This window comes from Diplodia seriata, assembly GCF_021436955.1.
Source record: "Diplodia seriata strain FDS-637 chromosome Unknown scaffold_9, whole genome shotgun sequence".
NCBI lineage: Eukaryota > Fungi > Ascomycota > Dothideomycetes > Botryosphaeriales > Botryosphaeriaceae > Diplodia > Diplodia seriata.
This window is the reverse complement of record NW_027117316.1, coordinates 217,985-245,099: the sequence shown is the minus strand read 5'-3', so window position 1 is coordinate 245,099 and position 27,115 is coordinate 217,985. Positions and strand designations below refer to the sequence as shown.

Sequence of the window (27,115 nt, the reverse complement as noted above, 5' to 3'; positions counted from 1 at the left end):
TCTCGGTATCTACCTTGTAAATTGCTTCTTAGTCCGGGGACAGTAGTAAGAGGGGTGGAGAACAAGGGCCACGGCGACGCGACCGAGAGGTGCTGGAGGATTCATGTGGGTTCAACGGTCGGAGCAATGGCTTCTTGCAGCGGACATGGGTAATGCATCAGTGTGCGTAGCATCCTTGCTGAGTTCCCACCTGCCTCGCTTCCATGCAGTATGACGATGTCGCCGCGCTTCAACGCCCACTTCCGCCTGCAAGGGGACGCAATAGATACGCGGCTAGACGGGATCAACGTTGCCACGCATGAACCGCACGGCCATGACCCGTACGGAGCGGCTGGCGAGGTTTGAGTCTTGCATGATCTGTAACTTGGAACGGGAATCAAATGATTGTGACTCACGATCGCAGGCTGCACTACATGGGTTCGACATTTGACGGCGATGATCACAGCAGCGGTGTCAAGCCCCGACTCGCGGGCTCAGTAATCGCAGGAAGAGACTAGTCTTCCTCTAAGAAAGATTGTCAGTTAGTAATATCGGAAAAGGCTAGGAGTGCTCTTTTTTTTTTTTTTTTTTTACAATAAAAACGAGACCTTTGTGATTGACGGGACTAGGGAGGAGCACGATAACAAGGACAGGAACGAGGGATCACGGTCGGATTCATTGCCGGATCAGCACTAACAGCGGGCGTGGCTGTAGAAGCTGTAGAAAGCTTGATCCTAACCAGTTTACGGAAAGAACGAGTACAAGTCATCATCCTATCTTCATGAGGCCAGGAAGATAGAAGAACAGCAAGATTAGAGAGCGAGAACTCTGTATAAAGGATGAATAGCATCGCAAAAAAGTAGAAGAACAACGATGATAGCAACAAACAGTCGGAGACTCGGAGGTAAGGGCAAATGCCAGCAGAATGTAAACCACAAGTACTTGCAGTATCCATCAGGACCAGGTCACTTCGACACCAACTCTTTCCAGCCCGTCTCAACTTGAATCACGCCCTGCACTCCGGCTTGGAGATCATCCGGAAGATAGCTTTCTAGCGGTTGTCTTTTTTGATCCCAAATCGAAGAGCCTCCGATGCTGGCATACTCTAGGTCTGGATTCTGGAGTAATTCAGTGCCGCCTCTCACAAGTTCTCTGGCCTTCTTCAACATCTGGAACACAGTTGTCGTTTTGGTGAATGTTACCGTTGCTGGAGAAATAAGCACTGATGAACCATGTCGGAAAGTAAACTCTACGTCGACATTTGGCGAGAGTTCATCTGAGAAGTTGTTAGCCATATTACCGTAAAGGGTGTGGGAACGATGCGCCTACCTTTGTATTCTTCATCCGAGTCGTCGCTCTCCTCCGACTCCGAGCTCTCTTCCAATATCAAACCGTGCGCGAGTCCAGAGCGCCTCCCCCGCAGCGGAGGCGTGCGACCACGACCCTTCTGACCGCCGCGGCCTACAAAAGGTGACGCGGTGCTCCCTCGCTGAAACAAATTAGTCCGCGAAGCGGGCGAAGGGGTACCGACCGGCCAAGGATGAGTCGACTGCGCACGCGCGGACTTCGCTTACGGGGGCGTAGTAGCCTCCAACTTGTCGAGCTGCTCAACAACCCAAGGCCTCACAACATCCCAAGACGGAGCCGAGGAAATTCCACGGATGGGAAGGAAGTCAGTGCTCTAAACCTTCTGGCCGTAGCCACATACATCGCCATAAACCGGATCGCCGTCGATGTCGAAGGCAGACTTGCGGAGATACAGCCGGCCCAGCGTATCTTTCGCGGCCCACACGGCACAGCCGGAGTCGTTGTCGACGCCGACGACGATGCGACGGCCTGAGCTGGGGGAGTCGGTGGAGCCGATCAACGTGTCCTCGAGCCACTGCGGCAGCGGGATCTGAGCCAGCCGCGACGCCTTCGGCGGTCGCTCCGGTGTCATGCCTTGGTCCGGTATCTGCCGTTTGCGGTTGAAGATCTGTTTGGAGGGCGAGACGGTCGTTGTGGTTGTTCGGCTACGGACGGGCGTGGTGTTGCTTTCGCTGGGCGACGGCCGCACGATAATGTTATCGTAGAGCGGTGGACTCGGGGTCTTGGGTTTGACTTGCCGCTGGGGCAAGTCGTTCGGTTGTGCTGGTTTTGTAGGAGACTTGTCTTCACAATCGTTAGTCCGGCCTGTATCTTGATTCCAGATAACTCCACTTACCATTGCTCCTGGAAATAGCATTCGAGCTGGGTTGGCCTTTCTTTGCAAAGCATATGAAGTAGAGCGGGGACTCTGAACCTTGTTTAGCTGCTTCGCGGACGCTCATGAGGGCATTCCAGACTGGCGGCGAGATTCCACTGGTTCCATTGCAAGGGGCGTCGTTCTGGTAGTGAATATGGAGCTCATGTTCGACATCAGTGGTGGCATAGTACGTATGAAGGAAGCTTGTCAAAGCCTGTACCTAAAAACGTAAGCATTGCGGGATTGCGCTGGGTTATCATGGTCCGCACCTCGAAGTCTGCTAGTTCAGCAGCCATGACTTTCTCGACAGGCTCATGACGCTTTCCATTGCCCGTAAATCGCGTGAACTGCACACAGAACATGGTGAGGATGAACGGTTTTCTTCAGCAGCGGGATGAGAATGAAGTTGCTATGGCAGTTCACGGCTTTGGAACTGGTCTGGCCTTATATGATGAAGCAGCAAGCAAATCAAACCTCGGCTTGCCATCATACTCTAGCAATTGAGGCAGTATGTCGCAGAAGCCCAGACCAATCCGGTTGCATCATGTATGCAACCACCAAGCTGATTACTGGTACGGATAATATAGGATGCTTCCGTCCGTGTCGCTCCTCGCGTATGTGGACGGCGAGGTACCTTTTGTGAGCGGCTCCACACCGACCAGGGAGAAGCAATCGTGCGGTGAGAAATATAGCCAATAGAGTACCGCGAACACCATGAACGCGACCATTTGAGTCAAACCCGGCACTAACAAAAGATACAACCTCGCCTAGAACGCGTTGTATTTCCAGACAATTGCTTTTTCTTCTGTGGGACCTACAAAGCCCTGCCTGTATGATAAGCTGATCCGACACCCCCGACCTATCAGACAGACACGGCACAAAATCAGATGGCTGGGCAGAGCTAGTTCCTGCAGCTGCATGCTTGCGAGTTCTGTGGGATGCGTATTGCAGCCGGTTGCTAGCGCGAATAATGGCAGGACCTCCGAACAGAGTATGACTGTGCCCATACAGGTGGTGTGATAGGTCAAATATTGGCATCTGCCGCTTTCCGAGGTCGACAGGGCCCCAGTACTGTAGGCCGAAGATCATATGCACGATTGCCATCGGCTCATGGATTACCCCTCCGTACTACGAAGGCCGACGTCCACTCTGTCTTCGTAGACGGCTACGTCAGACCGCTCGTGCGTTACCCACTCGCCTCTCGACTCCCCCAATCCTGTAGACTTTACCTCATTCGAAGTGAAAGGGTGAGGGAAGCAAGAAACAAAGCACAGAAAACAGGTCCGTGCGAAGCATCACCCGGCCGACCGGTTCGTACGCCAAGAAACCGCCCAGTGATGCATCGGATGACTCTACGGCCCATAGCTAAAGATGAAACACATATCCCTCTTACGTAGCTGGCTGTAGGACTGCATTTTGGCACACCGACTTTCATGTGCCGCGTCGGTCTGATTGGACGATAAGGTTGGCTCGATTTCTCCGAAGAAAAAGCAACAAGAACCATCGCACAAGGCATCGTCTGTATCAACGGGAGGGGAAACAATGGATTGCCTGTATGAACGCAGCTACTGGCATCCTTGAGATTTAAGAGCTCATCGGTCCTGAATTATCGTCGGGCCGCTCATTACTTTCGAATTCACCTATTCGTTCTATCCGGACCGACGCGAATCCAAGAATCGTTTCAAGCGTGACTTCCTTGTACGATCGTGTCTAGACACCTCTCTCAGCAATGGCTTGCGTGAGATTTGCGCGCCACACGGGCGACGGAAACATTCACGATTCCATGGAAATGCTAGCAGGTGAAGTGTCGGATTTTACGGTACAGACCTAAAGTATGAGACACTTCTACGGTACGAAGCTTATAACATTATAGTTTCTGATCAATTTCCTCCTCGACTACTATGGGGTGGCCGACCCCCGTTTGGAGCTTCATCTCCACCGTCGAAACGACAATCCTTGCAGTGGAGCAAGTGACTTCGCTCCAAGGGTGTGGACGTCTCTTGCACGAGCACGAGCACGAGCAAGCCAAACGTCGCCATCAGAGTTAGACTCTCCAACCTATTTTGTTTGCTTTGCCGAGGGGATGAAATCAAGTGTCGGTACGTAAGACCATTCTGTTTGTACAGCAAGCAAGGCTAACGAAGACTTTTGACGGAGCAGAACCTTCCCGTTCCTCGCAACCGGGGCCTGCGCCCAGGGTACAGGACATGGACTCGCCACTTCCAAGCAGCAGCGCCATGCCTATCCACCTCAGAGAATTGCCTGAAGCAGCCAAATTCACGACCGACCGGAGTTCCTCCACCATCGCCGTGGCCACAATCCCAAGTTCGCCGTTGGACATTGGTCAAAAGAGGGCCGCAAGATGGAAGGGTATAAACAACTCCCGGCCAACCAAATCTCCTCGGCTGGCTACGGAGCCGCTGTCACAGGAAGATGAGGACAGATTGACCGGCCACGTTCGAGGAAAACGCTTTCGTGTCGTGGTTGGCATTGACCAGAGTTCGGATAGTGCGGTGTGGGCTCAGAAGGACGGTCGCGGGAGTCTTATCCTTCGCAGATCTCGCTACAACTTGAAGGGAGAGGAACTCACGTATGATCCGCGTCGCAATGCCCAGAGGCCTGAGGAGACGGATTTCCTTTCCGCCTATAAGCCGTCTAAACTATCTTCCTGGGAACACATTCGACCGCGCATCGCGAGTGCGCTGGAAGTCTTGGAGAACTTGCCTTCGAACCCTGACGCGAGCTCTGTCGTCACAAACCCCCCAGTCGCCGCAACACCTACAGTCGTGGGCGAAGACGACCAGAATGAGACCGAAGACGCGGCAATGCTTCGGCAGAGAACATCCGATGGGCGTTTCATTGTGGGAACACAGAAGGGAAGTCGCTATAGCGTGGCTGCTGGCGCTGATAGTCATATTCCTCGTCTCGCGCACCGCACTGTAAACCGAGACCTCCAAGGCAACAAGCTTCCGCCAACCCAGAACCCATGGCGAATCAGCAGCCAAGAAGTCATCTACCAAGGTGTCTTCGAGAAGTATCAGCATAACAAAAATGCTTTGATACCCATTTTCCGTCGTCTGACGGCGGATCATCAGCCTTCTTCACGAATTTCACTACCTACGCCTCAAAGACTAAAAGTCGACCAGACCACACAAGAGTCCCTTCTATACGAGCCTCCTTGCGCACGCTGCACGAAAGATGGCGCTGAATGTCGCCGCCTCAAAGACCCGGGATATGTAGCCTGCATTCGTTGCCGGACCAAGCGCTTTGGGTGTAGTCACGTCTCGAGACACTCGTCGCCATCCCAACACCAAGACCGCGAGGAAAGCGCCGACACCGAATATAGCGGTCCCCCCGGCTTCAGCCAAGATTCAGTTAACACGAGTGAGAGCGATGCACAAGCCATCGCGGATGTTGAGAAGTACTTGCACTCCTCGATCCTACCTCGCCGTGATGAGTTGCTGAAGGATGCGTTGATCAATCTGATTGATCTCCGACGTCGATTCGAAAGTCTTATGGATGACTTATCGGCAAACGTGCTGGATCGGCTAAACGCGTCGAGCCTCTCGGTCAGGTCTCAAAATCAATGTGACGCCTTAAAGCAGCAGGAAGAATTCTGGCGTGAAACTGTGGGCAAGGTTCTCGACATGGAGCAAGGCAAGGCACGGTTAGAGAGTTGCAGTAGACAACCCCCCGATACTGCTTCTCTCCTTCCGCAGACGACGCGCTCTCTGCCTGTACAAGATTCGGAAGAGGCAGAAACGATGACGTTTGAAGAGGTTGAAGGTCCATACTCTACTCCCGCACCGAAAAAAATATACCGTCAAAACTAATGAAGCCCTGTAGGTCAAGATACGCCGCCGGTTCAAGTCCGTTTCACTTTTCGGTGTGGTAATGACGAACTAATTCCACCGAGGAAGGAAGAATTTCCCGCCTGCATATCAGTAGGAGAGGCACTAAGAAGGGCACGACAATTTGTCAAGCAAGAATCATCACTTTCTGTCCCAGGTCTGACGGAAGTTCTCATCGCAGGTCTTGAAATGCCGGACGACTGGTCAGACAAGAGTTTGGAAGATTTCATCCCTTACGCTCCACAAGACGGATCCCTGCGCAGACTTGATGTTCTGACAGTGTGGATAGAGAAGCGTTCGAACACAGGTGGTGATGATGACGCGTGTTAATCCTTCTCAATGTAGGGTTCTTTCTTTGGGAGGGGGGGGGGGGGGGGGGGGGGGGGGGGGGTTTGGGTGCTCTCTCACTTACCCCTACCCCGTGCCCCACCTGTATGACCTCGAATTTTGTAGAGTATTATACTTCTAGCAGACGCTTTCTTCAGTGCGTGGCCTCAGGCTTTACCCCATGAACAAGGCAGTTTCCCTTTTGTTACTTTCTTACATGTAAGGCGCATGTTTGAGAAGTGTTGGGCATTGAGCATTTCGAAATGGCGTTTTGGTCCTGGTTGATACGGAAAGCATCTGAAGCCAGAAACGATTTTTTTTCGACCGGGCAGGCCGAGTCCTGGGAATCCTTCAAACCAGTCGTTCCTGTCTGTCATAATTGCCCATATCTTTGTAGAGGACCTACAGTGTCGTACCAAAGCCCACCACCACTCTGCCGGGCGCCCAGACAAGAAGGGGCGGCCTTTTTCACGCTCTCGCCGTCTTGCAGTCCATTTCAAATCGATGCGACCGAAGGCAGTAGTTAGAGCCTTATCTATTCTTCAGTAGCTTTGCGCCCGTGCGGCAACATCTGCGACAGCGCGGGATGAGCAAAGCCCCCCTCGACCTTTCTGATTCCTTCCAGTCAAGAATCGACCCCATCACCCTCAAGCAGGCAATCATTTTCCCGGACAGCGACGCCAGAAGTATGCTCTTCAGGTTAGCCGTAGCCGTGGAAAAAACATAACTGACCGCAGATAATGTTGGATTACCCTGCGGTGAAGCAGTGTCCTCGGTGACCCATTTTTGAACCTTGCTAGGATCCTCGAACTTGTGCTGGGAAGAGGGTTCCACACGCAGACCCAACGGCACGGTCGGGTCGTTCATTCCAGGATATGGAGACACAATCAAATGGCACATCTTGTGTATTGTTGGAATTTGAGGTGTTTGGTGAGGTGATGTTGTATTGGCATGAGGAGCGGAGGGGAGGTGACCCGGGGGGCTGACTAAGCTATTGCTTATATTGCAACATGTATGCACGGCGTGTCGATCGCGTCGGATCAAGCCAGCCATTGACTGAGAAGAAAAACCGCGTGCAGGCACGACAACATCAACACATGCTTACTTCATTGCTGACCCACATCTACCACTGCAAGTACCTATGCCTGTCTCGATCCCATTGCACTTCACTTCACTCCAATGGACCCCCCCTATCCGCCTCACCTCAACCGGCAAGGCCTTACGCCATACACTCAAGCCCGCACGCGTCTGTCTACCAACCAATTCCCTCCCTTCCCCATCTTCGCAAGCGGCCAGATACTGCCTTCCGAAAAGAACCCCGGCCCCGCCGCTCGACCTCCCACGCACGCAGTCGACACACAGGGTCCCCGTCGTCGAAACCTAGTTTTTGCCGCTGCATTCCCCGATCGAGGGGAACAAGCCCGTAATCGAAAAGCCGTGAAAGGCAACGCGAACGACTTTGCCATATGTGCGGTCCCAAATGTGTTCGTTCCATGAGATCCATACCGGCCCCTACACACCCTTTCCACACTCCCATAATCAGAATTTACGGTCTCGAAGACGACCGTAAGCAACACCCTCCAGTCGCATCACCTCTGTGAGTGGTAGCTCTTCCCCACCGGCGCCGTTTCAAAGTCCTACAAAAGAGGACCCGATGGCGAAAAAGAAAAAAGAGACACGAGAGACCCACTCAACGAGCAAGGAGAAAACACGAGAAAGCAACAAACGCGAACCACAATGCATGCCAATTTATACCATTATCATCTCTTCATTTCAGCTGCGAAAGTTCACGATGAAGAAGGAACACCAACAGAACATAAAAAGAGGACCATAACCTAGCAATAACGAGCAGCAGAAAAAACAAAAACGAACGATAACAAACCTCGATCATAGCAACAATAACGAAAAACCGCAGCACGAAACAAACAAAACAACAACTTTTCAGATGCTTGCATGCTGTCTTTCAAGAAAAAAAAAAAAAGAGCAGGCATGAGGGGAAACGACGGCAGAAAAGCAGCGGGGAAACGATGGTACCAGTGAAGTCGCAAGCCAAAAAGACGTCGACGGAAAAAGCGCTGAAGAACACACAAAACCCGCAACGAACAGATAACGAGGAAGAAGCCCGCGCCCGGCCCGCCGAATCCCACTCGTCAAAGAGATGCCAAGTCACAAAAACCCGAACCAAATGTAGTGTAGATGCAGCAGGGTAAGGCGAGGGAGGGGGTAGAGCCGCGGTTGCAGCAGCGCTAAGGTGGATGAGGAGAGCAACGGCAGCAGCTCGCTGCATGACATGCCAAAGAACGGAGAGAATACCCTGGGAAGAGAAGATAGAAAAAGAGAAAAGAAAGATTCCTGCACCATTTCCATCCAGAAGAAGGGAAACTAGAAAGAGAAAGTAAAAAAGAGCTAGAAGAAACCCTCAATGACCCTCCCCCTGCCCTTACCGAACGCTTTTCCCTTCACCTTTTTTTTTTGTTCAATCAAATCGGGACAAGGAGGAAAAAGAAAGAGAAAAGAACCCAGAAAGCAGAAGGAGGTATCAAATGCCGTTTCGTATGTTTCCCCGGGTCTTACTCGATAGAATGAGAAGAAAAGGGAATAGGATGAGATGAGACAAAAACAAAGATCGCCGCACCACCACGCCCTCGCCATGATACCCATTTTCCTGATTGGGAATGAAGAACCTGAAAAGAGAAAATTTGAAGACCTCCGCTACACTGAACCGCTCTTTACCTCTCCATCGCAAAACAAAGACCCAGCATCCGATCCAAGACCCATCAATCACACTCTAAAGTCCTCCAAAAGGACCCTGGACATGACTGCCCCTCCTCTGGTTCTCGAAGAAGTCGAGTCCATTCGGGCCGGGAACGCCGGGAACGCCCGGACCGCGCGCAAGCATACCCATGGCGCCGGGACCGCCGAATCCCGGCGGCGGGCCGCCGACACTGCCGCGGAGTCCAAGCATCTGCTGCACCTGGTGGTCGTGATGCGCTCCGGGACCGTTCATACCCATGGGGCCAGGACCGGGTCCGCCGAATCCGGGAGGCGGCGGGGGACCCTGCGGGGGGCCGAAGTAGCCATGCGGCGGACCGCCATGACCGGGCGGGCTGAACATCGGAGAAGGACCGGGACCAGCTGAAGGAGGACCTTGGACCGGAGGACCACGCATGCCAGGGTGTCCAAGAGGGGTATTGCCAGCAGAGAAGGGAGGCATGTTCGGGGCGCCAAAGCCAGGAGGTCCACGGGCCGCAGGGAATCCAGGCGGGGGAGCCATACTCGAGACGGGAGGACGGTCCTGCGGCTGGAGACCGGGGGGCTTCATGGACCACATCTGGTCAGGAGGACCCTGATGGGGGATGCCCATGTTGCCAATCTGGCCGCGAGGGATACCAGCATCAGCAGTGCCCCGACGCTGAAGGCCAGCGATCGCAGGGTCATCAAGACCAGGGTGGACAGGAAGGTTGAAGCGACCAGCACGGCGCATGGCGTTCTCGATCTCGGGGTTCTCAGGCATGCGGCGTTGCGGCTGGGGCTGGTAGCGAACATCGTTCTCGGGGAACTGGCGGTCATCGAACAAACCGGGAGGAGGGTTTCCACGTGGAGGCATGGCCTTGGTTTCCATGAAGTTGGTGAAGAGCTCGGGCGGCGGCGGCGGACGAGCCTGCGTAGGCTGAGGCGGGGTGTTGCGCTGCGGCTGAGTCATCAAGTTGAGCAGGAATTCTCTATCTCTGGAAAGCTGCGCTGCGTGAGGCGGGGGCTGCGATGACATCAGGCCCTGGATGCCGAAGTTGTTCATGCCATTGCTGCTAGGGGTAGCTTGGTGCATACGCTCCTCAGGGGAACGGATGCTCTCAGGTCGCGGCTCTTGACGCATCGGCTCTTGACGCATCGGCTCTTGGCGCATTGGCTCTTGGCGCATCTGCTCCGGGCCCGGCTCGCCGGCGGGAGAGAAGGGTCCAAAGGCACCCTGAGGACCCTTAAACTCCGTGGGCGTACCACGAGGAGCGAGGACGGACTCAATGAAGCCAGCCTTCTCCTCGCGCGACCTAAGGATATGGTGACGTGTCGGCTGCGGCTGGACGTGGACAGTGTCACGATCGGGCGAGCGCGTCTCAACAGGAGAGAAGAGAGAAGGCTTCCTGCTCTGAGGCGCCGAGCCTTGAGAGGGCGACTGGGTGTGGATGCTTGTGTTGCCAAGCATCTGGAGAATACGCTGGAAGCCCTCCTTGTCCTCATTGTTGCCGTTTGCCGCGCCGAAAAGTGCCTCAGGTTGAATTTGCTGCTGCTGGGGCTGTTGTTGCTGCTCCTCTTGGGGCGAGAACAGCTTGGCGAACTTGGACTGCTTTGCGGGAAGCTTTGGCTTGGGCGGCGCCGTAGCGCCTTCCGTTGCTGCAGGACTCTCCTGCCTCACAGCAGCAGCACCCCACATGCCGAACATATCCTTGCCATCGAGAAGCATGGGCGTGATGGGCTTCGACGACGTAGGCGTGTCCTTGGCAGGAGCCGGCTCAGGAATGTTCTCCTTCTCCTCCACAGCCTTGCCGGCTTTCATCTGCTCCTTCCAGCGCTGGAAATCTTCCTGGGTGTGCGGTTTCTTGTCATCCTTGGGCGCATCCTCGAGCCATTCGGTGCTCTTGCCGCGTGAGAAGCGAGCCATGCCGAGGTCATCCTTCTTCTTCACAGGCGTCGAGTCCATCCACTCAGGCTCTTCCTCCAGACGGTTGTGGTTGTTGGTGCCGCGAGTCCAGTCACGATCGCGGGCGTTGCCGCGGTCGCGCCAACTGCCATGTCCAGTATCTGCATCTTTGACCTCGACGTTGTCGCGAAGCCAGGGCTGTTCAAACCTGCCTCGAGCACCGTTGCGGCGGGGGGCAGCCTCTTCAGCATCGCCTTCGCGGGTGAAGCGGCCTCCAATGCGAGGCGGGCGGTCGGCATCCTCGCTGAACGAGGCCTTGCGGCCTCGTACGTTGGTCCAGCCTTCGTCACCTTCGCGAGCACGGCGGCCATTCAGCGGGCCGTTCTTACGCTCCTCACGTTCCTTGAAGAACTTGTCACGGATATCCTTGGCGCGGGCGTCAGCATCCTCATCCTTGTCGTTGGTGTCGGCAGCCAGCTTAGGGACACGCGACGAGGAGGCGAAGGCCATCTTGGGGGGTCCTAGCACGATATCCTCGGGGGCTGGTCGGGTTAGCGAGTTTTGGCAGCGGGGCAATGTGAAGCTTACCTGTGTTCGAGTGACGAGTGAAGTGCTTGTTGGGAAACAGTGAGGTGCGCTGGCCGTTCTCACCGGCTTGCGCCGTGTCGTCATTCCGGACACCTTGCGTGCGCCCTCCTTTGCGCTGGTTCTGCTCGGGGGCAGGTCTGCAAGGGTTAGCTGCGTCGGTCGGGGTGTTGACAGTAGACTTACTCCATCCATTGTTCTATCGCGGGCAGGCCATCGGGCTTCTGGATGAGGGGTGACTCGCGCAGGTGGAGTAGCTCATCCGGAGTGTAACGTATGACCTCCAAAGGCATGGCGACTTCGGGCGGGCAGCCACCTGGGGCAGCCGTCGACTGGCCTTTTCTTGGTGGAGGAGGGCAAGCTTGGCCGAAGGTATGATGTGAGGCCAACGAGCGTCAGGCCAGCGAATGCGCGACAAACGGGGATGGTGTCGGGTCGTTGGGCGGGCGAGTGAGGTGACGCAGCGGGGTCGAGGACGAGCGTCGTGCGCAATTCACGGCGTTGGAGCTATGGCGGGCGGTGCGTGCAGCAGTGGAGCTCGCAGATGAACGGGCGGCGGTGCAGTCGGGGGCGCGGCGGACAAGGTGTTGGGAGGAGCTGCGGGCGTTGGCTGTCGCGGAGATGAGCTGCGGCGAGATGTCGGCGGTGAGGTAGAGGGGCTGCGGCGCCACAAGCGGGCGTTGTTACGTAGCGGAGAGGGTCACGGGCTCACGGCGCGTGCGGGCTGGCGAAGGGGCGGGGTGTTTGTTTGGATGAAGGAATTGGCGATGGTGATTTGGAGCGACTGTCGTGGCCGGCGTGGTGGGTGGGCGGCGGATGTCAGGCAAACGCGACAAACTCGTGCCAAGGCCGCGAGGCTACGGGTCAGCGACAGCGACAGCGTCATGCAGCACCTCACACTCGACTAGCGCTGCGCCCATCCGTGGATTCACCCGGCCGACACTCGCGCGCACGAAAAACGTTTATTTGTCAGGATGCTCCGCGGCATCTAGATGCAGGAATGAGCCGATTCCCGCAAGATTCACCCTTTCGCCTCCGTCCTAGCGAGCGGGCGCAGCCCAGGCGGCTTCCTGCCGGGTGCGGGGGCCGCGGGCACTGCCTCCGCCGCCGCTAATTATGCTTAACCCAACCCAAACTATGGACATCCATGAGTCGCTTCACTCAACCAGCTTGTGCATCTCCTTCGCCGCATCTCCGCCGCTCCACTCCTCCACCCGCACCTTGTCGCACGTCTCCAACAGTCTGCCCACCAGTCGTTTCAGAGCCTTCTCTCCCCTCGCCGCATTGACACTCTTTTTGCCCTTCTTCGCTTTTCCACCGGCAACATTTGCGAGCTGCATCTTGACCCAGCTCAGCACGCCTGCTCGAGTGATCAGCGTTGTGCTTCCTCCCTCTACCGCCGCCGTTCGGAACAAGAGCCGGATGACCAGCTCCTTCGTCCGCCTCGAGCTCGCTGGGTCGTTGTACAACGCCAGCACTCTCTCGAAGATACCTCTCGCCCGGAAGATATTCAGGTCCTTCTCCGTCCGTAATCCATCGAGGTACCATTCCAGCAGCCACTCGACCTCTCGCCAATGAGCCGCATCGTCGCCCTCGGGAGGGTTGAGGATGATCTTCTCTGCCCAGTACGACGGAAGCCTGCCGACTGTCCACGACGGCCCACGCGTCAGGAATGAGCCCACTTTCGGATATAAGAAGTTCGCCGGGTCTGCCAGTATCGGTATCGCACGAGCAGCGAGCGTGCCCGCAATCCACGGAAGAGGCTCATCCATCGTGATGAGAGGCCGGGCTGTCTCGTAAACCTCGCCGAGAAGCAGGTAGATGAGCTCATGCTCTTCGTAGCCCGATGCCTTTTCGGATTTTCGTTAGCTTTGATCTCGTAGTGTGATAAGACTACTAACCTGCACTTTGGCCATCAGCTTCTGCACGTTGGGCAGCGCTTGACGTCTTATGGACAGATGTTCAGAGCAGAGACAAAGGACCAGAGCTGCCATGTGTCCTTCCTCGACAGCTTCATCCACGTCTTTGTGCATCCACCGCGTAAGCTCTGGGTGGTTTTCGTTTTCCTTCGGCGGGAGCTCCAGAGACACCTCGAAGTCATCAACTGAGTCGTTTTCACCAGCCACATCCTCTTCAACTCCATGAGCATGGGGGTTACTGATGATCGGCAGAATCTCAGGTGTTTTAGTACCGCTCAGTGCTGCCGTGAGCGGCTTCGCACAAGCCGAGCCGTCGGAAACCTCCAGCATGGCACCAAGTAATGAGTGTAGAACCAGCTCGTTCTCACCAACCTTCTTCAAGCAAGAGAAGAACCGTCCAATCCATTGTGAAACATGGCTGGCCGCAGACTTTTCGAATTTGAGAACGAATGGCCACTGCTCCACCAGGGTCGCAAGCAACAGACTGACGGGTGATTCCGCAGTTTTCTCGACCTTTGCCAAGGCCACCAGCGCGTCCAGATCATCCTGATACTTGATTGGCCTTCTTACGAAGCGTCCAAGGCATTCGTCGAGGAAGCTGAAGACGGACTCATCCGCAACCTCACCATTGGCTCTCAGGCTGGAGACAAGCGCATCGAAAGATGATGGGTAGCCGTCGGTTCGAAGCATGCCATGGTCGTGAATGACAGAGATAAGCAATTGGGCGATGGACTCGGAGGACGCGCCATCCGGAGAGGAAGAAAGAACCTTGAGGACGGACGTAAAAGGGGAGAATCGTAGCGACTCGGGCTTCTGCCACCAGCGCATGTCGGGCGCACTCCTCGCAATTTGCAGCAGATGGCTCAACTCGAGTAGCTTGATCTCGCTCTCTTCTCCCGATGGCGCCTGCTTGTCAAGCTCATTCAAAGACTTCGTCAGTGCCATGGACACGTCGAACTTCTCATCCAGAGCAATTTGAGGCGTCACGTTGTAATACATGGATAACAGCCTGGTGATAGCTTCGCGCTGCATGAGATTCGCCTCCGGAATCCTCCGAAATGCTGCGATGACGTCTTTCATTTTGGGACAACGCGCGCAAAACTCCGATAACAGCCTTTCGGTCGCCTGTTGCCAGAGCTGGTTCGAGTTCTGCGAAGAAGCAACTTTGAATTGGACCAGAACTTGTTCGAGCTTCTGAAATGACATTGTGAGAAGCCTTATGACAAAGAACGTTATCAAGTCGGAGCTGTGATTCAAACACTTTGTCAACACCTTTTGCGTAAGCGGTTGAGGCAGGAGGCTTTCGATTGCGATAGAGACCGGAGGTGGCACAGATGCGAAGCCTTCTTTGTGACCGAGGAATCGAGGGACAGGGAGTTGGAGTGCCGAGAAGAGGAACGACGCATAGCCGATCCAAGTAGCAGTCAACTTAGGGTCGAAGGTAAAATTCGTCTTTTTGAAGAAGTAATCGGCGAATAGCTCTGGACACGACTCCAATATCGCCAGTACCAGCTCTTGTTCCAGTTTGTTGGCATAAGGTCTCAGACCCTGCATGAAGGAGGCAAGGTTGGAGTTCCGTACGGTCACACGTCCCCGGTAGCGGTCGTACCACTCGAGCGAATCCAGTCCCAGATCGATGCCTCCGTCGCCTGCATCATGATCTCCATGCTCGGGCTCTTTGTCTGTGCCAGGCGGATACCACCCCGAAGAGGGTGCCAAGACTCCTGCCTCAGGCGACCTGCACACATGCAGCAGGAATCGATGTGCAACAATGTCAATGGCCTTTTTGTCCGATTCTTCCTCCAGTGCTTGCTCAACTCTGTACAGGCCCGCAATGTTGGATAATGCGCGGTCCGTCAGCAAATGGCTCTTGCTCGCCCTCGGGATCTCCTTGTCGGCAATGACGTGAGATTTCACGACATCCAGAATCTCAGCTGCGACGTCCGGGGGATCGTCCCTGATGTAGTCGAACAATGCCCTCATGACGTTTCCATGCTTGAGTATGTCGATCTTGGCGCCCTCTTCCTGATTCCTGAAGTGCGCCAAGACGTACTTGACGGCGTTGGTGCGAACCGACGGCCTCCGCTTGGCTTTTGCGGCTTCTTCGTCGGTGTGCCTTATGCCCAAATTCCGCGCAAGTATCTTCCCTTCAAACGTAAAGTCGCGCTTGGAATACAGTTGCTTTGCGACAGCGCCGCCGTCAAAAGAGACGATTTCGGTGAGCAGTCGCAAGCATGGCGAGATTGCAGACTCCTTGTGTTTCGGCGCCGACAGTCCCCGTGCCAGCAGCTTCAATTGCGATACTTGGAGGATTGTGCGACAAAGCTGCATGCCGTAATCGCGCAATTCAAGGTTGTGCGACAGCGTCTTCAAGAGAAGAGCCAGGACAGCGACGGCGGCGGAGGCAATGTGGTCGTTGTTGGAATCGGAGGCGAAGCTCCAGGTTTGGATGAGGTTCGACATGAATGGCGCATCTTGGTCGTTTGTGCGCGGCTTTTGCGTATCGAGGAATTCTCGGAGAATGGCTCGCTGCCGGGGGAGGGGGTGGTCATCGTTGGGGTATAGGATGGACTCGAGGAAGACCTTCAGGCTTTGAATGCCTGGAATACGTGGTCAGTCGGCGCATTGAACTATCGGTAGTCTGGAGATTACCATTTCTCAGCTGCTGGGTGTTGCCCTGCTCAAATACCAGCAGGTGCTGCAACTGGCGCGCAGAGTGGATTTCTTCGGCTTTCGGTGGAGGACCTCGGGGCGTGTCGAGCTTCTGACGTTTCGGGAGGGGCGTCTGGCGCTGTACTCCTCCCTCGGCAGCGGGTGCGGTTCTCTTGCTCATCTTTGGGGCACGCACCAGGGAAGGCGCAAGATTGTGGTGGGAATGAAGCTGGAGCTCCGACGTCGTGATGATCGTCCGGACTTTTTGCGCCAAGAGCCCCAGCTGCGAGTCAGAGCGGGTCCGCTTGTCATGCCGTATTAGTCATGATGCGGGGCTGCGTCACGCCGTCCTCAGTGCAACACCAACCATCGCTTCGCAACCCTGTCCTCCACCTGGTTAACATCATTCCATCCAGCCCCTGCAACCTTTGGAGCACATATATACTCACTTGAGCACACCCGGGGTCATGGTTTGCAATTCCGAACATGAAGTGCTGCCTCACAACATCGAGCGATAGGTCCTCAGTTCTCGGGTCGGTTGACGCCCCAGTGAGCGCATCAAAAAGCTCTTTCACATAGAAACTCGCACAAAAGAGCAGCAATATCACTAGGCGCATGCTAACAATAGCGCCACCCTTGAGCCTTTGGGCGCGCCAAGCGCTGTTTTCGACCAGCACCACTAACAAAGCAATGCGAACTGATAAACTTCCAAGACGCCGCCCCAAGAAGCAGTGTGACCCTGGGCCATTCCGCCCGCCAGATCCGCAAGCATGCGCAGGTCGAGAAACTCCACCACCACCACCTCGATCGAGAGCGGCTCGCTCCCCATCCAAGAATTCATCCGCCGCCAACGCCTCCGCAACGACCTCATCACCTGCAACACCAGCCCGCATCGCCACCGCCGCCGCGCCTTCTCCCCATCCCCACCCCCCTCCGTACTAATCCACCACCCCCCACCCCCATACCATCCGCTCCCCTGGACGACAACAACCCCCCACTACCTCCTCACCCTCCTCCTCCTCCTCACCGCCCTCCACGCACTCCTCGGCCCCGCCCTCCAACCCCTCCGCTTCCGCACCCACACCAACAACACGACTAATTCTCCGCGCCTCCACCTACCCTTCCTCCCCACCATCCTCCAGCCCCAGCTGCAAACCCAAACCCGGGACCCCAAACCCATCTGCCCACCCCCACCACCCCCCTTCGCCCCATTGACGCTCGACCCGCACCCCGGCTACGCCCCCGCCGCATCCGCCTCCCTGCACCACCTCCTCGCCCTGCACGCGCGCGGCGCCGCCGCCCAGCACGTCCCCGTCCTCGCGGCCGTCCGGCACGCAATGTATCCGGCCGTGCGCGCGCTGGAGGCGCTGCGGGAGGGCGTCGTCGAGCTGCGGGATGGCGTTGAGGGTCGGCGGGGGGCGGCGAGGACGACGACGAGGGCGGGAGGCGCGGCGGGGGGTGACGGCGGAGGGGGAGAAGGCTGGGGAAACAAGGTCGCGGTCGCGGCCCGTGTGGCGGATGTAAGGGACGCGGTGCGGGCGTTGCAGCGGGCGAGCGGGCGGTGGGCGGCGGCGGAGGCGGAGCCGGGGCTGTTTTTCGGCGGATCAGGCGGAGGCGGAGGCGTCGGTGGGGAGGAGGAGGAGGAGGAGGAGGATGACGGTGGGGTGGAAGGCGCGCTGGTGGCGGGGCTGCGGGGGGTGGGGATGGTGGTGGTGGCAGAGGAGGAGGAAGACCGGCCATCGCCGCGCGGCCTGTCTGCGAGCAAGAGGCCGTTTCTGTGGTCGTGGGCCCGAGGCGGCGGGAGCTCGGAGGAAGGGGCCGAGACGGAGACGGAGACGGAGTCGGAGACGGGGAGGGGGGAGGGAGAGGAGAAGGAGAAGCGGCGTCGCGTCGTCGACTGGCGGCTGCGCACGGCGTGTCGGGCGGCGGCTTTCGGGCGGGCGTTGGACGAGGTCGAGCGTAGGCGGGGGCCGGCGCTGCTGGGGCTGGCGGAGGAGGTGAGGGCGGCGGTGGGGATGGTGGAGAGGGCCGTGTTGGGCGCGTGTCGGGACGTGGGGGAGATGCTGCAGCGGGTAAGTTGTTCTTTCTTTTCGTTTTCTGAGACGCGGAATGCTTCTTTTGCCGCGAGGGGTTGTCAGGGCGCTAATGCGGTTTCTTTTCATGGACAGGCGGACTTGGTATGCGCGGATGCGCTGACGGTGTTGTGGGGAGAGGTGGAGCCGCGGGGCTCCGCGTCTGTTAGGGAGCTTGAGGAGATGTGGAAGGCAAAAGTGGATGCTGCAGCTGCGGCTAACGCTTTGATCAAGGACGTGGAGACTTTGATAGATGAGACCAAGATACAACGGGATGGGGCAGACGTCTGGCTGATGTTTCTCGAGAGAGTACCAGGAGAAACTGTGGAAGAAAAATGCCAATTGAAGGTTCCCGTGCTTCCATAGGATGCGCAGGTCAGATAGGCCTGGCAGAGTACAGATCAAAGTAACAAATGCAACGGCATACACTTCCAGCTATCGCCCAAACGAATGAGCCAGCAATGATGTAGAAGATATAGGTAAAGGCATCAACAAGTCAGGAAACTTCGGTTATGCCTCTCTCAAGATGATGTCGAGCGAGAAAGCCATGCGCCCCCGGGTATCCTGCAAAAAAGCCAATGAGAGTCGTGAATCGTCAAGTGTTCGTCATTTCGGTCGCTTTGTTCGGGTCTTTCCCAATCAGTACGAAGGGCCGCGCCGCATCACACTTAGTAGCGGTGGTGGTGCCTTCGTCTCGGCGCCGGGTGGCTCGCATACGTCCGTCGGTGATAGTGAGCTGGTGCGGGAGTGACAGCCGTGCGCCGGTAGACGACGCGCCGGCGTGGCGAGGTCGCGACAACGATCCACGCATCTTCAGAGTATCGGTCAGTCTCCAGAATCGTATGCGCTGATAAATGGTGCGACTTACGGATGACACCGGGGATCCACCCCAGCAGAGTCAATATGACATTGAGGCAAAAGACTCCACCACAGCCAGTCTTTGCCAAAACCACGAGGGGCGGCAAGAATATAGCCGCAATGTAGAGGATGAGGTCTTCCTAAATCATGCGGAATTCGTTAGCGTAATTGAACTCGGGTGTACGTGAACTGCGCGGTGCTTCGAGTGTCCGACCAAGATAGACTTAGGTTCAGAGTAGGAACCGATGGTGTAGGCGAAGGACGAGGAGGTCATTGTAGCGACATATGAGTAAGGATAAGGCTGGCAGCCTCAAAGTAGTTGTGCGAATAGGTTGAAGGGTGGAGGGACGTACACCTGAGCCCATTGTGATGGCACTTGGTCGTTGCGCGCGAAAAATCCAGGGTAATTGCCTCGGTGCGGTCGACGCCTGATGGGTTGAGGTTGGCAAGAGCGATGGGGAGCAGAGAGACTCTCAAGTGCTGTGCATGCAATTTGCGCGACCGGTGTGTAATGTCTCGGCGCTGACGTTGGCAGATCGTCGAAATAATTACCGTGGTATGCAACGGGGGCAGACGGCGGCAGTTTCGATTGGTTGCCGGTGGATGCGGTTGGGGTACAGCTGTCAGGCCGCGCGTGAGAGCTGTGATGCGAGAGTGGAAGGAAGGCCTTGAGAGCTGGGAGTCGCAATGCGCCTTTTGAACAATATCACCATGGATAATGACAGGACAATGACAAATTAAACTCCGCTCCAGCAACGCGCTCAGCCACGCGGAAAATACACGTAAATCATCGCGGAGGTGGGGCGCGCAGAAGATCCCAGTTTCTTAGCAACACGGAGTAGCAACCGGACCCGGAATGACGTCAGACAATGCACTACTGCCGCTGCAGGGATGCCGTCTCTGGGCATTGCGCAACCGCCATGTCAGTGATGACCGTTCGCATGGCCGACAGCACGTCGTCCGAGGCCTGAGCTAGCTCGACGAATTTTGTTTGCCGTTGCACACGCGAGCCGAGGACTGCGATTGGCGGGCAGCCCGTAATCGTTGGTTCGGCTGCGGCGTTTGGTGCCTGGCCTGCATCACGAGGACTTGCTAAGGCTGCGCGCCGACATGGATGCCGTGTCTTGATCAGGCCACGACCGGCGCCTGAGGCCAGCCCCAATGCGCCAAGACTCTTCTTTTGTTGGATTTGCGATCATAATGAACCATGGCACTCCGGAACGTGCCGGATCTCGATGTCGGGCATGTCCCCGCCAACGATTCGGTCTCCAATGCAGCTCACCGGACGGGAACGTGCATCCAAGGCTCAGCAATTGCCAAGCGAGGTTCACCGGCGAAGGATTAAACGAAATTTGCGGAACCTAATCCATGAAAGACATCTTACGTCCCTCTTCAGCTCGCGACCATCTTCTGAGAATGGGGATCAGGATGCTTCATGCTAGGACGAAATGGCGGGGCTGGTAAGTACATAGCCCAATGCGGGTGGAGACCGTGCAGGATGCCTATGTGAAGTTGCGGCCAGTGACATCTCACGCGGCTCTGAACCTAGTAGATGAGCATCACGGCATTCGAATCGCAAACTGCCCAGCTCGAGGCCGCCATCGAAACATGCCAGCGCCGGAGTGATACAACCAGCCAACCGCAGACAGCCCGATAAACACCGTCCAGCTTAGCCAGACAGGCATGCCTTTTGTAGCGTGTTGCCGATGGTCAGGATGAGAGTTGCGCTTCAAAGACTATTAATTAATCCAAATCAGTAGTATCTAAACGTTGCGACGAAACTTGTTAGGGATATTTGCCTCGACAATGGTCAGCTTCTCCTGTGCCTCCAGTCTGTCCTGTTCCGCATCCAGGCGGTCGTGTTTCGCGAAGTGCTCAATCTGGACAGTCGTTAGTCGGTTAGGCAGCCGTCAAGGAATTGGTAATGCTTACGTCTTCCGGGTGAATCAGATCCTCTTCCTTGACATCATCTCCACCGTGGTACTTTTCAAAATGGTGGATTCTGCAACGCTCGTCAGTTATCGCCCTTCAATGACGGCTGAACACCCATGTGGATCCACAGCCTGGAAGGCATCCAAGCCGAAGATCAACACAGAAGTGGTACCCGGAACCAATGACAGCCTCAAGTAGAAGCCCGGGATACGTACTCATATTCGTATTCGTCATCGCCGTGGTGGCCCGGACCGGTGCCAAAGTCGGGCAGCTTGACGCCGTTGTTGGTCGACTCCAGATATTCTTCCTTGCTGATATCGCCACTGTCGTCCTTGTCGAACAGCTGGAATACGATTTTCACGACCTCGTCCTTCTTCGATTGCGGAATGGAAGCGGCGCTCTCGTCCATGAGGCCGTAGGTCTTGCGGACATCGTCGGGCGACCACTTGCCGCTGCTGTCGTAGTCGTGCAGGGCGAAGAAGGTACCGGCGTCGAAGGAAGCAATGTGGTGCTCCTCTGTGGTAGTAGCGGTCAGCGAATCGCTCGCGACGTCAGGTCTCGTACAAAAACAGAGATAAGGAGCTTGTAAAGGTGATTTGCAAGCTGACGCGCAGCGCATGACGGACATTGACAGGCCATTGGATCCGGAAATACCGAATCACTCTGGGGACTCGCAATTGGTAGCGATGGGAAGGAAGCGCGCAAGTAGACTTACCAGCCATGTGGCGCGTGGCCCAGTCAGCGTCGGCGGGAACTTCAGGGCCGTGGTCGCCGTGGGCGAGCACGGTGGCAGCGAAGAGGCCGAGGCTGGCGGTGATTGAGACCTTCATCTTGACGTTGCGGCTGTGGTTGCTGGAGGAGTTGGGAAAGCGAGGTGTCGCGGCGGAGGTGCACGGTGAGAGAGTGGGCGCGCACAGAATCGCGGAGCTCCTGAGGCACCCCTGCCCGCCGATCACCCGCACGCTTGTCTTAATACGTCATAGCTAACACATGCAACTTCCGCATCAAGAAGCTGGAATGCTGCACGATCGAACATCGCGTCGGCTGGGGTGTGTTGACGTCGCTCTGTTTTCTTTGACTTTGTTGTGCCATGGGGATGGACCGGCCATCTACCGGCTTGAAGTTGACAGCTACAAACCCACGTCATGGCGCCAATGAGACGCACTCCGAGCCATTGGTAACTCGGATGAGATACTGTGGGCCGCTGAGGACCCTGCCACTCTCGCTACCGGATTTCGCAAGCCTTCCAAGACTTAAAACTGCATTTGTTCGCACCTTCGCTTTCTCGACAAGCAACAAAATGTCTCGTTTACGATTTTCCACATTCACCATGAGACCTGTCCTTCTTCTTCATCGAGCTGTCGTCACCTTTCGCAGCCGACTCAGAGCTTCCCGACACGAAAGACCCCCCACCATTCCTATTGAGCTTGACGATTTACCTTCGGAAAACATGCCGATCGACACGAGGCCTTTCCCCACAACGAGAATAAGCTAAACCATGCCAAAAACCCGGCCTCAACCCGTCGACCCTCTCGCCGCCGTCCTAGCCAGCGGACTAGACCCGTCCATCTCGTACACAGGGGGGCGCTCCCCTCGTTGACCCGCAAGCGGCTTCCTCGAGACCATGTGCGTCGGCAGCGGCGTCGTCGTCGGCACGTCCCCCACCGCCTCAACCCTCCCCGGCACTTCCCCCGGCGACCTCCCCACGTTACTCCCGCCATACATATACGCCATTCCGCCCGCGTCCCCCCCGCCTCCCCAACCCGTCCTCCCCGCGCGTCCCGACACACCTTCTTCCCGCCGCTGCTCCCTCCCCGCCGCCCCGTCCCCATCCATCCCCATCATCTCCGGCCGTTCACCCCTCTGCCTTCTTCCATTCCCCCACGACGACCGACCCCGCGGCTGCAGACGTGATGGCAGCGCCCGCCTCTCCACCTCCCCCCTCCGCACAGCCCCCCCAGCAAGAAAATCCTCCACCACGTCCTCCCCGTTGCCGCCGTTGCCGCCACCGCCATCCACCCCCACCAACCCGTCCTGATCTCGCGCCCTCTTCTCCCGCCGCCTTCGCCGCCACAGCGACCACGCCGACCCCCCGAGCAGCCCCGCCAGCAGCAGCACGCCGACGACGACGCCGGCGACGCCGGTGCCCGTGAGGCGCGTGTCGGGGGTGTGGGAGGTGTGGGGGCGGGGGACGGGCCAGGTTTCTGTCGCAGTCTCGCTCCGGGTCGGTGTCGGTGTTGGTGTTGGTGTCGTGGTGGGGGGCGAGGGCGAGGGGGTTAGGGTTGTGGAGGGGGAGATGCCGATGGCTGGGGAAGCGGGTTGGTCGGTGCCGGGGATGCCGGGGGCGAGGCGGCATGTTACGGTGGTGGTGCTGTCGGCATCGAAGCATACTGTGCCGAGGGGGCAGCAGTAGCCGCCGCCGCAGTCGAGCTGGAGGACGGCGCAGGTGTAAGCGGGGGGGATGGTGTTGCGCGGGCGTTTCTCGGGTGGTGGGGCCATGGTAGGTCGGTCGGCCTGTGGCGCAACCGGTGTTGATGCAAGGTGCGCCAAAGTGTCGATTGAAACGGGAAGAGGAAGGAAAGGGAAAGGGAAAGCTCTCGCACGATGGGCGGGGCGCGAGAGCCTTTTGACTTGGGTCATGCCAATTCCCGCCCTTTTGACGGAATGCTGGACTTGGCCGCGGCCGCCCTTGTAGAGTCGGAATGCACGCCAAGCCTGCATCAGCTCGTGGTATGATACATACAGCTCCGCGTCACGCGTCTTGGACCTTCGATAACGTGCGGAGAGACGCACGTCGCGAGGATTGGTATCTGGTGCGGTTTTGGAACGCTCCCATTTCCCAAATAGGAAATCGCGGTGGTTCCACCTTTACAGCCCCCTCTTGCAGCCGATGGCTAGCGCAAAGAATAGCAGAACATGGCGTAACTATACTTTAGCTCGTTCTTAGAGAAAAAAAAATACGTAGGTAGTTAAAGCTATAGTCCGGACGAGAATATCGAATTAAAAATTATACATACACGTCCGGATAATGGCTTCAACTACCTATGATATGAGCAAAAAAAGATCCACGCTAGCCATTAGCTGCGCGAAGGAGCTGTAAGGAAACTTGGCTAGAAACGAGCCTACGTACGTGAATGCCGATACGGGGAACTGTGCGGATCCTCCATTTGTCGGATTAGGGGTGGTATTGGGGTGCTTTCGTAAAGTCCTCTTACTTGTCGGACGCTAAACGGCGTGGCCAAAAAAAAAAAAAAGGTAGAAAGAAAGACATCCTCGCCTTATCACCCTATCGAGCAAGAGTCAATACTAAACAGATCGTACCCTATCTAAAGCGCTACGATCTTACTCTTCTAAGAGTTTACCTATGATCGATGATTAAACTTAAAGTTAATCTCTAGGATGTGGCGGCTTCGATACTTCTTATAATGCTCGCGGTCACTTCACTTAACAAGACAACGTTTTTTTTTTTTTTTTGGCATGTTCATGGAACAGAAACGTCCATAACTTCGTCATTTTTTTCCGACAGAAGGACCGAAGGGGAGGGAGCCTGAGCCTCCTTTTCCCCATCTCCACCGCCTTCTCATCTAGATCGATAAGGGGTATCGAAACCCGCAAAAAATATATATACAAAGCAGAAAATGGTGTCGAAAACGAAAACCACCACCATAGAAAAGAATCAAAAGAAAGCCGATATACACCCCCCATCCCCGAGCGCCGACTCTTACGCGCCCGTGACGACGACGCGACGGCCGCTCGTCACCATCCAGCTCGGCGGCCACGAGAACCAGCTGCCGATGCCCGATGACGAGGACGAGTCCGAGTCCTCGGAGCTCGAGCCCGCACCGGTGCCGGACGAGCCTCCGACGGGGGGCGTGAAGATGGCGCCGATGCCAGACCCGGTCTCGGTACCGGACGACGACGACTCGCCGCCGAAGGGAGACGAGCCGGAAGACGAACCGCCGGCGATGGGAGTGAAGAGGCCGCCAATACCGGAGCCCGTCTCAGTACCGGTGCTGCCAGTCTCGGTGCCGGTCGAAGAGCCGCCGGCGATGGGCGTGAAGATGCCGCCGATGCCGGACCCCGTCTCGGTGCCCGAGGAGCCGGAAGACGAACCGCCGCCGGAGATGGGAGTGAAGATGCCGCCGATGCCCGAGCCCGTCTCGGTGCCGGTGCCGGACGAAGAGCCGGAAGAGGTCTCGGGGGTGGTGGCGGTGCCGGAGCCGGTCGAGGTGCCGGTGCCGGAGCTGCTTCCAGACGAAGACGAAGACGACGAGGAACCGCCGCAGTTGTTGGCGACGGCGTTGGCGAAGAGGGCGTAGCTGTCGGCGTTGTTGAGGGCCTGGGCGCCGGTGAGCTGGGTGGCGGCGCTGTAGCCGTAGCCGAGGTCGTCGGTGCCCTTGATCTCGGACAGGTGGGTGAACTCGTGCAGGGTGGTGGTGGCCTGGTCCTGGTCGTAGCACGTGTCCGCCAGCGCCGGCAGCGCGCTGTAGTACAGGTCGCAGTTGACGACGAGCGACGCCGACGGCATCGTGTACGCGAGCACCTGCGACTGGCACCCGCCCACCGCGTACTGCGACGGCACCGCGTCCTCGTTGCAGTAGTACGCCGCCGCCCCCGACGTCGTGCTGCCGCACTCCTCGGCGACGGCGTTCAGCACCTTCTTGACCTCGGACGCGTCCGCCTGCTTGAAGATGTCGGTGAAGGCGGCGTTGTCGGACGATGCGGCAGACGCCGCGGCCGTCGCCAGCTTCTTGCAGTTCTGCATGGCCGTCTCCGTGCTCGTCTTCTTGTCGCCCGAGCACTCGGTGAAGGTCGAGCGCTTCTTGAGCTTCTCGATCTTGCCGAGGAAGTTGCGGCGCACCTTGGCGGCGTGCGAGCCGAGCACGTTGGCGCGCAGGCGGTTGCTGAGGTACGGCACCGCGCCCACGATCTTGGTCGAGTTGGCGTCGGCGTACGGGATGGCGCCCTGGGTCAGGATGTCGTAGTCGCCGCCGGCCGACAGGTCGTGCATCTCGGCCGCGTCCCACGTGGCCTCGATGCTGCCGCCGGCCGGGATGCTCTGGAACGAGTCGCTGGTGAGGTTGTTGGTGCCCAGGCGCTGGCGGATGCCGTCGAAGGCGACGCGGGACTCGGCGCTGTAGACCTCGGCCTTCTCGATCGAGGCGCTGTCGAGGAAGGAGTTGCGGATGAAGAGGTTGAGGTCCTTATTACCGTTATTGGTGACGATGGCCTTAATCTCACTGTTGTTGACCGTCTCGAGCTTGACGTCCAGGGGAGTGACGCGCTTGTTGAGCTCGACGGCGGCCGAGGCGGCCACCGAGGCCAGAGCGGCGTGCACAGCAGCAGTGGAAAGCTTCATGGTGAAAGGAAGTGAGAGAGTGAGGAAGGAATGTGGGAAGAGAGAGAATGCGTGAAGACAAGAGCAGCGTCAAGCTGGTGGTGAGAGAATGGAAGAGCCCGAAGGGAGTCGGCGACCTGCGCAAGGATGGTGAGAAGGAAAGTGGTGATGGAGGCGGTGGTGGAGAGGGAGCTGGATCGGGATAGACATGATGATTTATACCAGCACCCGGGGCCAGAACAATTTCCACAGTCAGACCAGACGGGCGGGTCAGCTTCTCGGCTGGGCAGGATTTGCGGGGCAACTAACATAACAAGGCATGGTAATCACGGGGATGCTGGGCTTAATCTAAAGGCAACGTCCTATCTGCAACGGGGACTGCGTGCCCAGGCCTGAGTGGCCCAGGGGGAGAAACAGCGATCCGTTTCGTCCGGTTCGGGCATGGAGCGGCTCCGGGCACAACAGCGCAGGCCTGAGCCACTGACGTTGCGAGTCGCTAGGGGTGAGCTGGCAGCTTAGGTCCCCTGCCATGAGCCGACGCATTACCTGATGGCCTCATGCCGTATAGGCCGGCAGCCAATAGCGGCGGGAAGCGGGCGAGCAAACAGGGAGCATGACGGGTGAAACAGTGAGGATGAGCAGCCGGATTGCTGTCAGAGGAAGGCGACAGTGCGTGGGAAACGTCTCGGGCGAATCGGTAAAGCTTGGCGAGCGGAGGGCGTGGCTTCGGCGCTTGCTGGAG

At 57.1% G+C, this 27,115-nt stretch overlaps 5 protein-coding genes across 5 annotated transcripts; all 5 read right to left on the bottom strand.

The window, feature by feature from the left end:
- Positions 1-1,660: 1,660 nt before the first annotated feature.
- Positions 1,661-2,565, bottom strand: SLS55_008499 (uncharacterized protein; the record flags this gene model as incomplete). Its single annotated transcript, XM_066779907.1, has 3 exons — positions 1,661-2,130; positions 2,183-2,417; positions 2,473-2,565. The coding sequence occupies 3 exons, from the start codon at positions 2,563-2,565 to the stop codon at positions 1,661-1,663; spliced, it is 798 nt and encodes a 265-aa protein (XP_066629136.1).
- Positions 2,566-9,169: 6,604 nt separating this feature from the next.
- On the bottom strand, positions 9,170-11,895 carry SLS55_008498 (uncharacterized protein; the record flags this gene model as incomplete). Its single annotated transcript, XM_066779906.1, has 3 exons — positions 9,170-11,559; positions 11,606-11,742; positions 11,789-11,895. The coding sequence occupies 3 exons, from the start codon at positions 11,893-11,895 to the stop codon at positions 9,170-9,172; spliced, it is 2,634 nt and encodes an 877-aa protein (XP_066629135.1).
- An 864-nt stretch (positions 11,896-12,759) lies between these two features.
- On the bottom strand, positions 12,760-16,354 carry SLS55_008497 (uncharacterized protein; the record flags this gene model as incomplete). The annotated part of the gene is made up of 3 exons (XM_066779905.1): positions 12,760-13,452; positions 13,504-16,121; positions 16,174-16,354. 3 exons carry the CDS (start codon positions 16,352-16,354, stop codon positions 12,760-12,762), a joined length of 3,492 nt encoding a protein of 1,163 aa, XP_066629134.1.
- A 4,512-nt stretch (positions 16,355-20,866) lies between these two features.
- On the bottom strand, positions 20,867-21,865 carry SLS55_008496 (uncharacterized protein; the record flags this gene model as incomplete). Its single annotated transcript, XM_066779904.1, has 4 exons — positions 20,867-20,983; positions 21,036-21,105; positions 21,251-21,551; positions 21,751-21,865. The coding sequence occupies 4 exons, from the start codon at positions 21,863-21,865 to the stop codon at positions 20,867-20,869; spliced, it is 603 nt and encodes a 200-aa protein (XP_066629133.1).
- Positions 21,866-24,756: 2,891 nt separating this feature from the next.
- SLS55_008495 (uncharacterized protein) lies at positions 24,757-26,394 on the bottom strand (the record flags this gene model as incomplete). The annotated part of the gene is made up of 1 exon (XM_066779903.1): positions 24,757-26,394. One exon carries the CDS (start codon positions 26,392-26,394, stop codon positions 24,757-24,759), a length of 1,638 nt encoding a protein of 545 aa, XP_066629132.1.
- Positions 26,395-27,115: the final 721 nt, after the last annotated feature.